This window comes from Labrus mixtus, chromosome 3 (assembly GCF_963584025.1).
Source record: "Labrus mixtus chromosome 3, fLabMix1.1, whole genome shotgun sequence".
Classification (NCBI taxonomy): Eukaryota; Metazoa; Chordata; class Actinopteri; order Labriformes; family Labridae; genus Labrus; species Labrus mixtus.
The window spans coordinates 2,851,857-2,868,506 of NC_083614.1; the positions used below are offsets into that span (position 1 = coordinate 2,851,857).

The 16,650-nt window shown below is 43.1% G+C and overlaps 1 protein-coding gene and 1 long non-coding RNA gene across 2 annotated transcripts in view; both read right to left on the minus strand.

The window, feature by feature from the left end:
• Positions 1-7,599, minus strand: part of arhgap39 (Rho GTPase activating protein 39) — a 74,811-nt gene extending 67,212 nt beyond the window's left edge. The window contains exon 1 of the mRNA XM_061034844.1: positions 7,482-7,599. Within this exon, the coding sequence (XP_060890827.1) occupies positions 7,482-7,492 (11 nt within the window). The 5' untranslated portion in view covers positions 7,493-7,599. The remainder of the gene's footprint in view (positions 1-7,481) is intronic.
• Positions 1-16,650, minus strand: part of LOC132972058 (uncharacterized) — a 284,543-nt gene that overhangs the window by 100,459 nt on the left and 167,434 nt on the right. The window lies entirely within an intron of this gene.

Genomic DNA, 16,650 nt, shown 5'->3' on the forward strand with positions numbered 1-16,650 from the left:
CTCACTGCGCTACTGTACGTTTGGCACTGCTGCTGCTGCTCTCCCACTGTCCAGTCTGTCAATATTATTTCATGGGTTTGTCTCTTTTCTCCTCCTGCTACCCTCCTCTACATCCTCTGTCCAGCTCACCCCCCTCTACTCCTTCTCTCGACTCTATAGGCCCACATACAAGCTAACGGCTAAAGATGAGAGCTGAGCCAATCAGGCAAATTATGGTACACATGACACAGATTAAATATGACATGCTGCTGACATGTTTGAAGTATCTGCGATGGGAGGATGCGGCAGACTGCATGGGGGGGTTTTCCTATATAGGGAAGTCAACATTTACATTCAGGAATACTTTTATAATGAATAGCAAGTTTCATATAATCCTTTGTTCTGGTGAAGACCTTACAACTCAGAGTGGACGGAGAGGAGGAAAAGTCTTCAGAGGTCAAAGCTCAATTTAAACATTTTATCTAAAGAAAGGTCAATTCAAATGTCTTCTGTGATTTGTTTAAGATGACCCTGCTGAAGTCCAGGTGGAACACAATGGTCTCACAAAACTCTTTATTTTGAGTTTTCTTTTGTCCTAAGATGTCGATACAGCACCCTGAAGGACGTCACAGCTGAACCTTACAGCCGCCTTACTTTGACTTGACAACACGTGAAACATATGACAAACTCATCAAGTCAACAGATTTTTTGGACGCCCCTCGGTTTACCAGATATGAGAGCAGTTATCAGGTCAACAGGTGTTGCAGTGATGGAAGCGGTCAAGAGAAGTGGTTCAGATAGAAGTGATTGTACCCGATCTAAAAAGCCTCTGCATGTTTCTAATAAGCTCCACGAGCAGAAACGTGCTCAAACTAGGATCAATATTGGAGATGCTTTTGAAAAATGGAGAGAGGTTAGAACACAGAAAGGTTTACAGACCCATGCAGAGCTGGATAAACACTGAAGCTTCAGAGTCCACCACATGACAACCTGTGTGAGCATCCACTCTAGAGAGGAGGGGGGGAGACAGCTCTCTACAATGTTTAGAATGTAGACTGCAGTACCCATTTTAAACACTAGGGGTCAGAGTTACATACTGCTCCTTTAAGCATGTATCTGGGACACTTTGTCGCTTTTGTACGGAACTGTGACCCCAAAACAAAGGCACAAACCAACTGTGACTTCTGTGTACGGTTACATCCCTAGAAAGCAAAGAAAGAAAGAAAGAACAACCACCAATCAGAAAGTCAACCCTATTTGAGAGAGATTAGGAAGCAGTGTGATACAGCAGGGGGACAGTTATGACAGCAGTTTGCATGTGTAGCCAGTCAGAAAAGGTAGAATCACTTTCCCACTGAGGCCTTCACTCGTCTATACTGCTTTACGTCCTCTAACCGTCCCACTACAACCTGGGACATATTGCTAGGAAACAGTGACAAGTGTCTTCCTGAGGCTTGTTCTTCCAGCCACTGCTGACTGATTAAATGGATGAAAAATGAATAGCTCAGACTGCAGCCTTGTACAAGCTGCTGTCCTTTCAAGCCACAACATCAATAGGAACAGAGCAGTTTGTGGATTCTTTCATGTGGGTAATAAGGGACAGGCTGTGGGACAAAGATGGAGCCCAGGAGAGCAAAACACAACAACCTCGAGGTGTATATCAACATTTCATTAAGCCAACAGTTTCTACAAAACACACACACTGCCTCTTCAAACACACACTCACACACACACATTCAAGCAGATGTGAAGGAAATCAACTGTGGGGAATTTAGGGAGCTGTCCAAAATGATTGATGAGCAGTGATACAGGAGTTATTTATCAATCTGTCCAATTGTGGATATGAAATCATGAGCAACGTCATACCTGTGCAACGTTTTGACCAGGGGACACAGGTCACACTGACAGAATGTATGTGTTTATCTATGAAGCATTGTTATGATCTCAGCTGAACCCACAGGTTAGTCTCACTTTTAAAGTCTGCCACAGAGGGTAACTCTCTCTCTCTCTCTGTTATGATTGGTAGTTTCAGTGTCTATCTGTCGTAGAATGAAGTCCAGCCTCAGGATAGACAGACACAGACAAAACAGGCTTCTCTTCCAGTTTCTTAGTTAATATGGTGAGAAGTCTGAGATTTGTAACTGGAAGAGCTTGTAGCAAAAGTCAAAGCACTCGAGAAAGACGGCCCTTTTGTATTTTCTCAGACAGGACAAAGCTTTTCCAGAGCCACATAACAAACAACTGATCTCAAAGACCAAGAGTGACTCCTCATTCATATGTTTTAAATTAATGGGGAGCTTGTGAATACTTGAAGATCCATATATTGATTGGCTGAGCAATAATCAAATCAGACCGATAGAAAGTCAAAACATCAATGTATATCAATAACTCCAAGATACACCTTTATTTTGAAATTTTTTCATTCACGTTCACCCAGAACTAAAGCTATACCGATTAATCGGCCAGCGATATTATCCGCAGATGTTAGCATATTTAGTGACCATATCGGTCGAGCCCTACACATCACTGCTAGAAAGAAGACAATGGCAGGCAGCGGAGCTAACAAGGGTGATGAAGATAGGCTGAGACAGCATTTCCAACATGGAAACCGCCATCGATGGGACTCCAGCGCCCCCTGCAGGAGCAGACGGGTGACGTCACTCAGGCTTCAGACATTAATACTATGATTGTATCCCATCCTATCTTGATGATCTTGTGATTTACATCCTTATTTAAACACTAGCTGTAAATGTGATGGTCTGTGATCAGATTCTGTTAAATATAAAAACAATTTTAGAATTTACACAGCTGTGTTAATTTGAGCCACCATTATTACATGTTGGCCAACACATTGTGCTGGATGTTTGTCTGTTGTGGTCAGAGAGATCTATTGATGCTCTGATGACACGGCCGTCTGTCAAATCATTTCTTTGTTTTTGACCTTCGTCTGGTTTCATGTGATGCCATGCACCTTTTGTCTTAGTGTGTTTGTCATTCAAAGTTGTTGTGTTTGCTTTTCACTATTGTCTCCGTGGTAAACTGCATTGTGAAGTGATCCCACTAACTTAGAGTTTTCAAATTGTACTAACTGAAATATTTGTTCAGGCGGCTTTACCATCATTATCCTCCCATCTCCTTTGGTAAATGGTAAGTGGGCTTGAGGTTATATGGCGCATTTCTAGTCTTCTGACTACTCAAAGCTCTTTTACACTGCAGGTCACACCTACACATTCACACACTGATGGTAGCATTAATACACAGTCATCACTTCCGACGAAGCAGTCTTGCCCAAGGACAAATCTGACAGCTGGGGATCGAACCCTCAACCTTCCAGTTGAGAGACGACGACTCTACCCACTGAGCCACAGCCGCCCCCACCCTGCTGTATCCCTCTCCATACCTGACATCGGTGATATCAGGTATGTTTCAAAGCACAGGGCTGAGGGGAGAACAAAGTACTGATGGAGGCTTAAGTTTGGTGAAGCTATAGCACCAGGTAATCCACAGTCAGGTTGAAGACCTGGCCTCTCTTTGTCGCCCAGGAGTACACAGCACATGTGACAGATATGGCAGCAGCTTGGCGGCTCGAGCTCGGCCATATGAATATTTCAACCCACTTGCTGCTTTCTGTACAACACGTATGAGCTCAGTGCCCCACCCTACTGCTGGGATCAAATGTCAAGCTGGCAGCCAGACATGGAGACGACGTGCAGCGTGGAGCCGGCATGTGTGCCGGGAAACATTCTGTATGTCAACAACATTTCTCAGGATGATCTCGAGTTCAGCCCCGACTCTAAAGGAAGACTGATTTAAAAAGAAAACAACTGCCAGGTTCCTTTCATGACACTGCATTCACTGACTTTAGTATTTATTTTCCATGTGAATAAATAGATAAAATATTTCCACAGCAACCAGAGCGTAAAGAGAGTTCCTATTAACAGCGTGTTTTAGGAGCTATTAATTAGTGGCCTTGTTTAACAACAATGCTGTGGGAGGAAAAAAAAGCGGAGAAGTGTTCATAATTACTCGGCTCACAGTAGCTCAACAGACTGGAATGTATTGCACTACAACACATGCTGAGATGTGAGTTAGACGAGCAGCTGCAGTCAGACATATATGAAGCAGTCTGTTATATGGTCGACTTCTAAACATCAGATTCCCTGAAGGGAGCGCTGAAAGGCTTTCTGCAAAACGACTGTACCTACCGAGGAGCATAAAACACAACATTCACAATAAATGTGATGTCACAGGAAAGACTCCAAGGTAATTACACACTGCTCATAATGGATGTGAAAGCCATCCACATCAGAATCAACAGAGTTTTTGTTTTCAAACCAAAGATGCAAATAAGTGCACTGTGTGGAAAAAAAACCATAATGGCCCTCTTTGAGAGCTCGTTGTTGAACGCTTCCTCTTCCACCTTGATAGTTTGGCTGAACCCACATCTTTCTGTGTCTTTTTGTAAAGAGGCAAATAAGCTCAACATCACTGCTGGAGTTTGAGGACTGTTCCTGAACGCCTGCATTAGAACATTTGACTCTGGGTTCACTCCTCCTGTCCAAAGTTAAAGCAGTTCATCTGAATTTGAGGTTCATTTTTGAAAGGTTTGCATCACCTGGTTTGAATTGCATGGAGTGAGTTATTAAAGGTGTGTCTAAGCCAGGGATGCACATATACCAAAGCCCAGGTATCAGACCTGAACACTGTGTGCATGGTTTTGGACTAAAGTGTCTGCTAAATGAAATGTGGTTCTGGAGGAACATCACTACTTCAAGCCCACTTTGACCATTAAAAGGTTCACAATCAGATATATTTAGTCTCTTAATTATTCATATGTATGTTTGGCCGTTATATGAATCAAATGAATCATCTCTCTTTCCCTTTAAAGCCAGGTGTTGTGTCTGGTGATTGCTAATGATATCGTGGAGTTCAGCCATTGCTTCAATAGACTTGAGTCGAACATGAGGACATTTAAATATGAAGCAGATGTGATTTGTGTTGAGCGGAAACAGAGAAGAGCAGCACATCGTCACATTGAACCAGAGTATTTAAAATCATTGATTCATAAAGTATTCTCAAGAAAATTGTTTTTCTTTTCTGCCAACAGACTTATTGATTTATTGAATAATCCTTTCATCACTTTATCAGGTTCATCCCCTCACCTTGACCTCTAACCTGAGCCACCGAGCCATCACCAGTCACTGGAGAAATGGATCTATTAGCCTCATGGTCATGGACACGGTTAGGCTCACAGACCTGAAATAAAGGTGCTGAGTTTGGGTGCAACCAGGGTCTGAAATAAACACCCGCCAAGCACCAAATGCGGGTAGATTGTCCGTTTGGCGAGTAAATTTCCGAGGGCTATCTGCCACAGGGCGGGTAAATGTTTTATGTATAAACACTATGTTATGAGTATCATCTGGGCACTACTACCTGTAAAACAAATAAAGGCTAGCAAATGTGTTTCTTATCATTTCTCAATTTCCTGATGTGATCAAATGATCCAATCCGTGACTTAAATCTGTGATTGGATTCAACAGAACATAAGAAGTCAATTAAATGTGCATGCGACACAAAAACACTATTTGTTATTTCGGCCAATCTAAAATATGCGTGGTGGCCAGTGATTTTTTTCATCTACCCGCTGCTTTGGATGGTGAGTCCTAAAGTAAATTTCAGACCCTGGGTGCAACCAACCAGGCGACTCTAAATAAAGTAAAGCAGGGGGTCAGAAACAGTCTCCAGTATTATATCTCCTCTGACTGTACACAAACACACAAACTGTTCAATTTGTCTATAAGAGCCACAAGAACCCCTCCAGGGTGAAAATATCTCCTCAGCATGTGATGAACCTCAGCTCCCTGACGTGATAGGACTCGGACTAACACATGCAGGGATTTGTATAGTGCTCCAGGGCCCACGGGGCAGACCGGCACAAGTGATTTACATGAGGCCAGATGACCCATGCAACACAAATTTAACAGCCATCAATTATTAACCCGGCCTTATGAGCTTGCGTGCTGCAGGGGAGAAACTGCCATTGTCTATAACTCCAACAGCAGTGATGGTGGGGGGGGGCTGTGCATGTGGGTCCTCGTGTGAGGCGGGACCACAAAGGCAAAACAAAAAAATTATAACTATGCCGAGAGGGGCCCACAAAGAATTTCTGGGGCATTGTGCTATACGGCCCTGCCAGCAGCTACAGAACAGCAGCAGTAGCTCAGTCTGTAGGGACTTTGGGGGGGAACTGGAGGGTTTGGAAGCTGGAGAGGTGCCAGTTCACTTACTGAGCACTGCCGGGGTGCCCTCGAGTGAGGCACTGAGCCCCCACCAGTTCAGGAGCACTCACTGTGGGCAGCCGCTTCACTCTGACATCTCTCCTTTAGTGCATGTCCACAGGATCCTGTGTGTGTGTGTGTGTGTGTGTGTGTGTGTGTGTGTGTGTGGAAAAAAGAAAAGTCTTCATCATCTTTAACTTGTGTATTTCAATTCAAAACTGGACCTCGTTAATTTATGCATCAACTCTCTCCACCTGGTGAAACACAAAAATATGACTTCTTTCATTGGCTCCCGCTGTCTCCCGCATAGTGAGAACATGGCTTAAGGTGAGCGAGCATTCAGGAAACAAAAAACAAAAAAATCAGGTACAAATTACCTGGAGGGAATTACTGATTCAGAACTGGTTGAGTTGAATGTTGTGAAATATTTACATTTTCCAGTAAAGCCTGTTAATTTGAATTTAAAAGATCTGACAGGGGATTTTGTGTTGAAGGGTTTTTATTTTCTTCTACATACCAGAGAGCATCTCATAGGACACAGATGAGGGTACAGGTGTGGTGTGAGGAAGGTAACAGGGTGGTGCTGTACTCTGCTACATTCCCACAGCCTCCTCTCATGGGAGGCGCCTCCATCCTTCACGAGGAGGAGAGGGATGCTGCGAGGGAGGATAACCTGGCTAGCCCGAGCATCAACACACACACACGCACACACACACACACACACACACACACACACACACACACACACACACACACACACACACACACACACACACACGGGTCCATAGATGGGTGTGCTGCTAGCCATCCAGCTAGATGAGCAGGTTAGCTGCATTCCAGCAAAGAGACAGCGATGTAGACCGACAGGTGCAACAGCATCACCATCCAGCCGTCCACAACCTCCTCCATCAACATCCGTCCACCTTGAAAAACTACACCGGCGAAACAATAACCCAGCCAACCAGCAGCAACACAACGAGTGGACAGGAAACGAGCTTACGTTCAAAGACGTGTTTTTTCATTATAATATTGTTCAATCGTGAGGGGGGTGGGGGGGGGGGGAAATAAGTGGCGAGCTAGCTAACAGTCGCTTCAGCACGGCGACCAAACGAACCGCTGTTAGCCTCGTCGCTTCTTCATTTGAGAAAAAAAAAGAGGTAACGATAAAAAAAAAACACACCGAGCACAAAGAAACACACATAAAGCGTGTTTTGTTTGACTTACCTCTCTGCCATCGTCCCGACAGTTCTTAAAATCCCTTTAGAATAAATCCCACAGCGTCTCCCATGTTGCCGAAATTGCGTTCGCCGCAGTCAACGAGTCACTCCTCCTAGATCGCTGCTAAGCAACCAGTAATGACGAGCAGCATTTCCGGTCGCTACCTACACAATAAGAGCTTCACGGAATGGCGTTAATTTGTACGGTATGCAGTGCAGGGTAAACGCAAGTTTGGGCTGTTTGCCTTATTTGATATAATAATAATAATAATAATAATAACTTTATTTATAAAGCACCTTTAAAAACAAATGTTTGACAGATAAAGCAAATACATAAAGTCAGCAACAGAACAATAACAACAGACAGGCCAAACAGAGAGTACAAAAATAATATCCATGCAAATAACAGAAATAGAAGAGGTACAACAGGCAGGTATCAAGAGGCAGTTAATGCTATAAAACAATACAATGAAGGAAAAGTCAACAAGATAAAGAGGTGGGAGACAACATAGGACAGTGGGATGGAGTAGTAAATCAGGAGAGAGTGAGGAATGACATGCGGTAAAGAAGCCACAGGTCGTCGGACCCAAACCCTGGCCACCCTTCTGGAGGACTATAGCCTCCATATATGGGGTACAACCTAACCACTAAACCATCTGTACCCCATATACCCTCTTCTAGATCTCCTCTGATTCACACCATTGAGTGACAATATTCTATAGTATGCTGCAGTTTTTGTCTTCCTAGGATGGTAAAGGGATGAGCTTCCCTTCTCTGTCTCTCATTGGTTAGTACGCACTGACTAGATATGTAAGAGTCTCACATGTCACTGTTTATATCAGAGGCTGTTTATCCTCTGCTGGACGGGACATTTAAAAAAAACAGTATACCCACTTCTTCAGACACACTACAACACAGATTATCCTGATACTAGAAAACAAAACAGGGACCACTAAAATATTGAAGGCGATGTAGTTTATTGACAAGGTTATTTGGGAAGTCTTCAAACAAGATAGGAAATTTAATTAAAAACCGTAATTTACAGTTTTCATTTTAAGGTAATTTACAATCTGCCTTGCAGTTCAAATGGTGCCATGGCAGCTTGGTTATACTGACCCGGCATTCTCTAGAATTACCCAGACATGAGGCTACTTGTATGCTAGAAGCTAGTCTTAAATATAAGTGTTTCATCAGCCTATCACTGCACAGCATGCTTGTTGTAGGTGATATGAGCACAGTTTAAGATTGCAGTTCAGTCAGCAGAAGATACCTCTTTATTAATCTTTTTTCCACCTGGTTGCCCAGGTTTAAAAAAAAAAAAACAGATATTGCATCTCTTTTATTTTGGAGTTCATGTTGAAATGCTTCCTGTTGGAGTTTTGCTCCTTTAGTCCACCTTGAAGGGAAGACCGGCGCTGCTTGTTTGAAGTGCTGATGCCCTCATGTTGAATTAAAGGCACTATCTGCCGTTCTTGTATAAAATATGGCACAGAAATATTGTAGGTAAAATAATTGTATTATAAATCTAAAAGTATGTTGTATTTCTTCATCTGGCATTGCCCGTCATGCTCTGGACAAGACTCCAATCCATCACACAGGGCTCCACAGACTCCTGTTCATAGCCTACTTTGGGACAGTTTGAAGGCATCCCTCCTGAGACTGTGTTATGAGAATTAGAGGAAACAATGGTAAATGGACTTAACGCTTTCTAGTCTTCTGACTACTCAAAGCTCTTTTATATCACAGGTCACACCTACACATTCACACACTGATGGTAGAGGCTGCTGCCATAAAACTTCAAATAAAAGCCCATTCCAATTTTAAGGCTCGGTCCCTTGTACTAGCCTGGTGTTGCTGAATGTTTGGACAAATCAAGACAAAACATTTTTGGACAAGGGTGTCTCCCTTTCTCCCCCAGAGTGCAGCTGGTATGGACAGGCTGTCTTTCAAAGTAAGATGAAATCAGTGATTTTTAATTCAAAAATGTTGTTGATATCTTAATTTTTGTACACAGTTAAATATTCCTTCTGGTGTGAATTAACAATGTCATTGTCTTTACCATATTTGCAGTGCACCAGTTGTGTTTGAAAATAATTAAAGGTCAGTCCCAAATAAAGAGCGGGTCATTTTATAGACTGAAGTACATAAAAGCCTGGGCTATTAATAAATGTTTTACTGTAGGTCCATCAATAATCCCATTCATATGCCACCAATGAAGCAGTAGGAGCAACTTGAGGTTAAGAGTCTTGCCCAAGGACACATCGGACATGTTGCTGCAGGAGCTGGGGATTGAACCCCCAACCTTCTGGTTAAGTGATAATCTTCTCTACCACTGACCCACAGTGGGAGCTTTCCACAGACCCGACCAGGAATCACACAACCCAAAAAACATGTATGAATTCTGACACCATCTGCAAGCAAATCTAAATGTATTCATGTTTTACATTTTGCAAAAGTACATTACACCTGTAAAGTTAAAGGTCACTATGATGCATATTAAACTTCCCCATGTTCCTCTAACTCTAACATGTGTCTCTACTCCGTCTACAAACCCCCCAATGATGAGAAAAGTCCATCCTCTCCCTCTTCTTCCTGCTCCACTTTTCAGAAAATGTGTGCTCAAACAGGCCGTTTGGAGATTTTCCCTTCATCAATCAATCAATCAATTTTTATTTGTATAGCGTCAACTCATAACAAGTGTTATCTCGAGACACTTTACAAAAAGCAGGTAAAATACCTTACTTATTGTTATATTACAAAAAGCAGGTAAAAGACCTTACTTATTGTTATGTTACAAAAAGCAGGTAAAAGACCTTACTTATTGCTATGTTACAAAGATCCGGCCTATCCATCATGAGCACTTTAGCAAAGCAGCAAAAGTTACAGTGGTAAGAAAAAACTGTCTTATTAAAAGGCAGAAATCTTCGGCCGGATCCCCGGCTCATGACGAAACAGTCTTCAGAGGCCTAGACTGCGCCGGGCTTGGAAATCACAAAGGGCAGTAGCCCCTCCTCCAGGTGGGTGACACTCCCACAGCTAGGTGTTTATTCTGTCGTCTGAGTCTGCCTTCTCACTGTAAACAATAGGACATGGAGCGAGAAAGACCGAGACACCCAAGTCCTTCCAGAGAGGGGGCGTGGTCAGACACAGCTCATTTACATATTTAAAGGTACAGACACAGAAACAGCCTGTTCTGAGCAGGGCTGAAATAGAGGGGTTTATAGACATGATCAAATACAGGATCAGAGTGGATTTAGAACAAGAAACTTCACACACATGTTTTGAGGAGCTCTGAGACTTATTTAAACTGAAGAGGAGGAGGATGTGTGACCTTTAAAACGTTTCACCACCAAAGAATTGGCAGTTGTCGTTTGAAATCGCATCATGAAATCATTAGAGATTTCACTACAGCCACTAATCTGGACTGTTTCCTGTCACACAGACTTTGGAGCGATCTTTCCCAGAACTTCTCACCCAGATTCCTCCCAAATGCTGGTGCTCTCTTGTATGCCTGAATGTGTCTTATTTATGAAGCTCATGAATTAGTCCCATTCTGATGTTAAAGAGAGCTGAAGGGTCAGGCGGTTATGCGGGACCTTAAAGGTGGATCCAGGCTGCAGCTGCTTGGTTCACGTCCACTCTAAGATGTACACTTCTTGCAGGTAAAATAACCTTTTGTTTAGCGGACAATGGACTTCTGTTGTGTTGGCACCAGAAACTTGAGCGTGCATTCCTTTGTCAAATCTGAGCTGCCCATTGGGAGAAGTGGTTCAAAGTGAAGGAAATAGAAGGACGGCGAGAGGTGTGGTCTGAACTGATATATGGAGGTGTGCAGAGAGGTCGTCTTTCACGCAGACCGACATTAAACGTCTTTACAGTTCCTCTTTTACAAAGTGTTCCTATTTCACCCTTCAGGGAAAAGCAACCAATCCAGCTGTGTGCACCTGCAGAGCCTCCACTCATCAAGCCACTGCAATACATCCCAAACACTTCAGTCTTTACTGGATTCATGTGTTTACATATGGTACTAATATTAGCTCCAAATCATGCTCAATTTAAAGGTTGTCCTAGTCCTGTTGGATTGAATGTCTACCTGCTCTCCAGGTCCAACGTCAGCCTCTCCGAGCAGCCTATTTGTCCTCCTCCTCTCACCTCTGTATATGTCACACATCATGATCATAATCCTGCATCTGAGTCAAGACAACTCCATTCAGAGGAGTATGTAATGTAAAGGAGTCTCCTCCACATATGGAGCACCTCCTCTGCTCCTCAGTTTCATAAATCTGCGATCCTTTAACTTAATAATTCATAACTTCACCCATCAGATGCACAAACTCATTCCTACAGCAAAATGATGTAGGGAACATTTTCCTTCAGATGATCAAGATAAATATTTAACCTATTTACATGTAAATCATTGACGTGCAGTACATGTGATGATGATACCACGCAGCCTCTATCATCGGTTCTTTCAGGACCCCCCCCCCCCCAACATAAAGTCCAACATTTTCCTGGTTGTCTTGTTCTGGGACATTGTGTTTTAGCTTTTTCCTTCTTTCCTATGCAGCAAGTGTGACCTTGTTTTGGGGGAGTTTGTGATCAATAAGCACAGGGCAGAATTCCCTGCTGTGTGTCACATGTGACTATGTCTATTTGCAACCTGATGTTTGAGCTTAACGCATCAGGTTGCAACACTGGCCATCTGTACCGTGCCCAAGCATGCTTCAACCCTAAAGTCCAGTTCGTTTGACCAGTGTGACCGCTCTGTATCGTGCTCAGGCACGGTACACTTCCTTGGCTTTGGCACACTTCGGAGAGGTGTGCTTCAGCACGGTACACTTCATGCACGAGCACAAGCACGCGGGTACACAACGCTGACAGCCTTCATTATGGAGAGATCCAGAGTTTCATGTCTGTATCTGACTAAATGACACAATATAAGACACAAAGTAGCTGTCATGTTCTCCGTGTTGTTCTGTGAGTCTGCGACTCGCGCTCTGACTTTTTTTTATTTATTTATTGCTGTGTCTGATTAAAATGGCTTAAAATAAGATGTAAAGTCAGTAAAGTATCTGTCATGCTCTCTGTGTTTTTCTCTGATGTGCAGACGCGGACTCGACTGCGCCTCTCTTTTTCTCTCTCTCTCTCTCTCTCGTCTGCCTGTTTGTAAACTGAGCACGCTTCATAATAACATAAAGCGTGCATGTGTTGTATTAAGACGTTATGTGCAAGAGGTAATCATGCTTAGGCACGGATAGTCCTGTGTAGTGTGACCGCGGGCCACGCCGGCCAGCGGGGGAATGGCGCTGCGGGGGGCAATCGTGCTTGGGTACAGCACGGTACGGATGGTCAGTGTGACCGCGCCCTTAAACAACCCGTCCCACAGCCAGTGGATTTCAACATGCCGGGCTAGTCTTCTCTGCGGATCGTTCTTGTCTTCTTCTTTCGTCACATCACAAAGATCTAAAAGGAACCTAGATTCCATTTGTGGTGATGTGTTTCCCTCAGATGCTTCCTGTTGTCATGGTTCAGTGTTTCACTGTGCTGATGTAAGAACTGAGATCTGACACGTTGAGGGACTCAGCATTACATGGCAGCTGATTCTTTCCTGCGACAACACTCTGAGTCAGAGTCAACATTTGGCTTCAGGTTCACACAGCTGTGCTTTCTGTTCTTAATGTTTTCATCGACCTTTGACCCTGTTTGCACCGTCTGATCCAACATGATTCACTGAGCTTTGAGGCTGAGGGTTGTTGGTTGATCTTTGCACAGACTGGATATTAACCCTGATTTATAAAAGTGCAGAAATCAAGGGCAGCCAATGATGCTCATGCTTATCAATTGAATTAAAATACATGATCCTCATATTATAAATGGATCAATAACATATGAGCCTAAACAAATAAACAGCTGATCAATGTACAGAACCAATATCCAGAAGGACAGTGAAGTCAATAAGTCTGCAGGTGACAAGTAAGAGGGGCAGCTGTCCAGAGGCGTATCCAGAGGGGTGGCATCGGCCCCCTTGAAATCTGATTGGCCCCACAAAAAATGTAAATGTAAAGCTGTTTTCACATCTGCACTCCTTTATAATATCAGGAGGACTGCTCCGGGGGGGGGGGGGGGGGGGGGGGGGGGTCACCTTAGGTAAGATGTGACGTAAAAAAACGATGCGGAAGTAGTGGACAAAGCATCAGAGTCCTCTATATGACTCTATAATGAGAATATGTGTGTTTGTATCAATGCTGCGTGTAGTTGAAGAGAATCTCAATGTGAACTAAAGAGTGGAGAAGAACATACTGGAGAACAGGAAACATGCAGCAGCAGGTTCATTAGAGCACGGAGATGGTAGAGGTGGCGTGCAGACAGTCTATGGTCGTGCAGCGATCACAGGGAATAAAGGTCAGTACATATCAACAATTCTGTTTTCAACAGGTTAATGGTCGTACTTTCATTTGTGATTTAATACTTTACCCTTTCCATAAAAATGTCCAAGGAAAAACTTGGGCACACTGTCCAACTTGCAATGGACTTAATGTCAATAACTGTGTAAAAGAGTTTGTAAGCAAACAGTATTTAAATTGTGAATTTGCACATCTTTGTTTTTGAGTCCATAAAGAATCAATCTTAGAACATTTATATCTTGCCAAATTGTGTTACTTACAAGTGCAGATCATTAGTGGGGATGGAAAGGGTAAGAACATTTAATCCCCCCCAAACGTCGTGTGAACCCTGGATGAGTCAGAGTTCCAGGTGGGCCACCCCAGGTCTGCAGCTGTCATGAAGCATGTCTGAATACAAGCTTATGTTGTCATGTTGATAGGATTGTGGTTAACTTCTGAGTTATTTGTGGGGCGTTAACGCAGAGATCATTGATGTGATCCATCATCAGGGAGTCACTCAGACATGGCACAGACTCTGGCACCTCCATGTGGCCTTGGTAGGTACACCACTGTCTTTACAGAAATCTCAGAGCTTCAAACCACATTCACTGTTTAATATGAAAGGGTTTCAGAGACCCTGAGTTTATACCCTCTATATGCCTTTTAAACATAAACCAACCAGCTGTATTTATAGACAGAAGTTTGATATTTGGACCACAGTCAGCTCAAACTCAAAGAGGGATTTGATGACTAATAAACAATAAAACATGCTGTTTTTTGTTTTTTTTACTACGCTGTTGGTCAAACCAACTGAACTCTGGGTGAATTTAACCCAGCAAGATGTGTCTCCTGTGTAACCGGCCGAACGGGTCAAACATTCAACCCAAACCGTGGTTCATTTCACTTTATTCCTGGGTTATTTCTACCACATAAATGAAAGAATATTCGACCCACATGTTGGTTCATTTTAACAGGAATGTTGGGTTATTTTTACCTCATAAATAGGTGCTTATTTTCTCATGTTTATTTCAGTTAAACCTTAAAAATACTTTAATGGATATATCTGTGAATATAATCAAATATATTTGCTTCATACAAAATACAAACAATCTTCTCTTTCCCACATTCAACAGACTTTGAAACAACGTTAGAACTGCTTTCATCCACATCAGTAAACATTCCTTTCTCCTTTACTCTCAGAGAAACAGGGACGAGATAAACCTGCTGTGCAACCTGTCAAACAACATGCCTCAGCACCTCGGCTGAACTTAATGGACAGAAATGTAAGTGCGGATGTTACTGAGGGGATTCATTCTGCTCAGTAACGTCATGGGTTTTGATTTTATGCATCATTATTGACTTGATATATGAAGAAAGGCCACTTCTCTTTCTTTGGTTCCTGAATTTTAAGGCTGTCATGTTCAAGATTCAACATTTGTATTTGTCACATTCTCACACAGATGTGCAGTGAAATGTAAAGACTGCTCTGCAAGGCCATGCAATAACATTCAAACATTACTACTAGAAATATAAGAGAAAAAGAGAAAAATGTAGAAGATGTAAAGGATATCAAAATGTGCAGAGTAAAGTGTCTGAGGAGTGTGCATCATGTGTGTTACAGTCACAGCTCCATTATGATGAGGTGAAATGTTTTGACCTGAGGGGGGCGGAGTTAACAGTCCTGACCACCTGAGGGAAGACGCTCTTCCTGTGTCTCTCTGTGTTCACTTTGTTGTGATGAAGGCCTCTTCCAGATAGTAGCCACATAAACAGTCCGTTACCTGGGTGGTGGGGGTGACTTATGATCCGGTTTGCCCCGGCTGTGCTCCTCCCTGTGGAGACGTCCTGGAGGGTGGCTACGCCCTGCTGACTTCAGCACCCTCTGCAGGACTCTGCACTCTGCAGGACTCTGCAGGACTCTGCAGGGGGGTGGGCGTGGCATGGCTAACTTAAAATATGTACATGGTTTTGCACCGCCAGCAAAGCATGGAACATTTTGTGAGAGGGCTTCTGGGCAAACATTGATAATAATAATCTGAAATATAATCCTAATATGAATGAAAAGTCTGCTGGGCTTCACCTCTACACCGCTGCGATTAAGAGAGACCACTCCTCCTTCTAATCCTACCTGTGTGAGGTATCAGTTCCATTGTTCTGCTGTTTCCTCAAACAACACAAAGTACAGATCAAAGCTGGATGTTAAAAATAAAGAAAGAGTGTCTCACAGCTGGATCCAGAACATCTGCAGTACAACACCAGCAAACACTGAAATGATTACAGCACAGGAAGTGTTCACATTAAAAGAAGATTTTCACCAATGTATTTACATTCAAGATTTAAAACATTTTATTGTCTATGACAAATTGACAGAAAATGAGCTTTGGGGAGCAGCTCAGTAACAAACATTCACACCTGAAGACTCACATTAAGTTCCATAAAGAGGTCAAAGCAGATGTGCACAGCGTGTTCAAAAGCATTGTTTATCTGGCACTGCGGTGGGAATAAAAGAGTCCCTGTAAGTTTTATTTTTAGCTAATTCTAAATGTTGGGTGCAACTGTGGGTCAGTGGTAGAGTCGGTCGTCTCTCAAGCGGAGGTCGGGGGTTTGATCCCCAGTTCCTGCAGAAACGTGTCATTGGGTGAGACACTCAGATTTCTCCCGCCCCAAATTGTCACATGCTCATACTGTACAAGGTGACAAAGTGCCATGTGCAGAGTGTGTGTAGTTGTGTGTGCATCATGTAGTCACAGTTCCATCGTGTATTATGTTGATGAGGTGAAATGTTTTGACCTG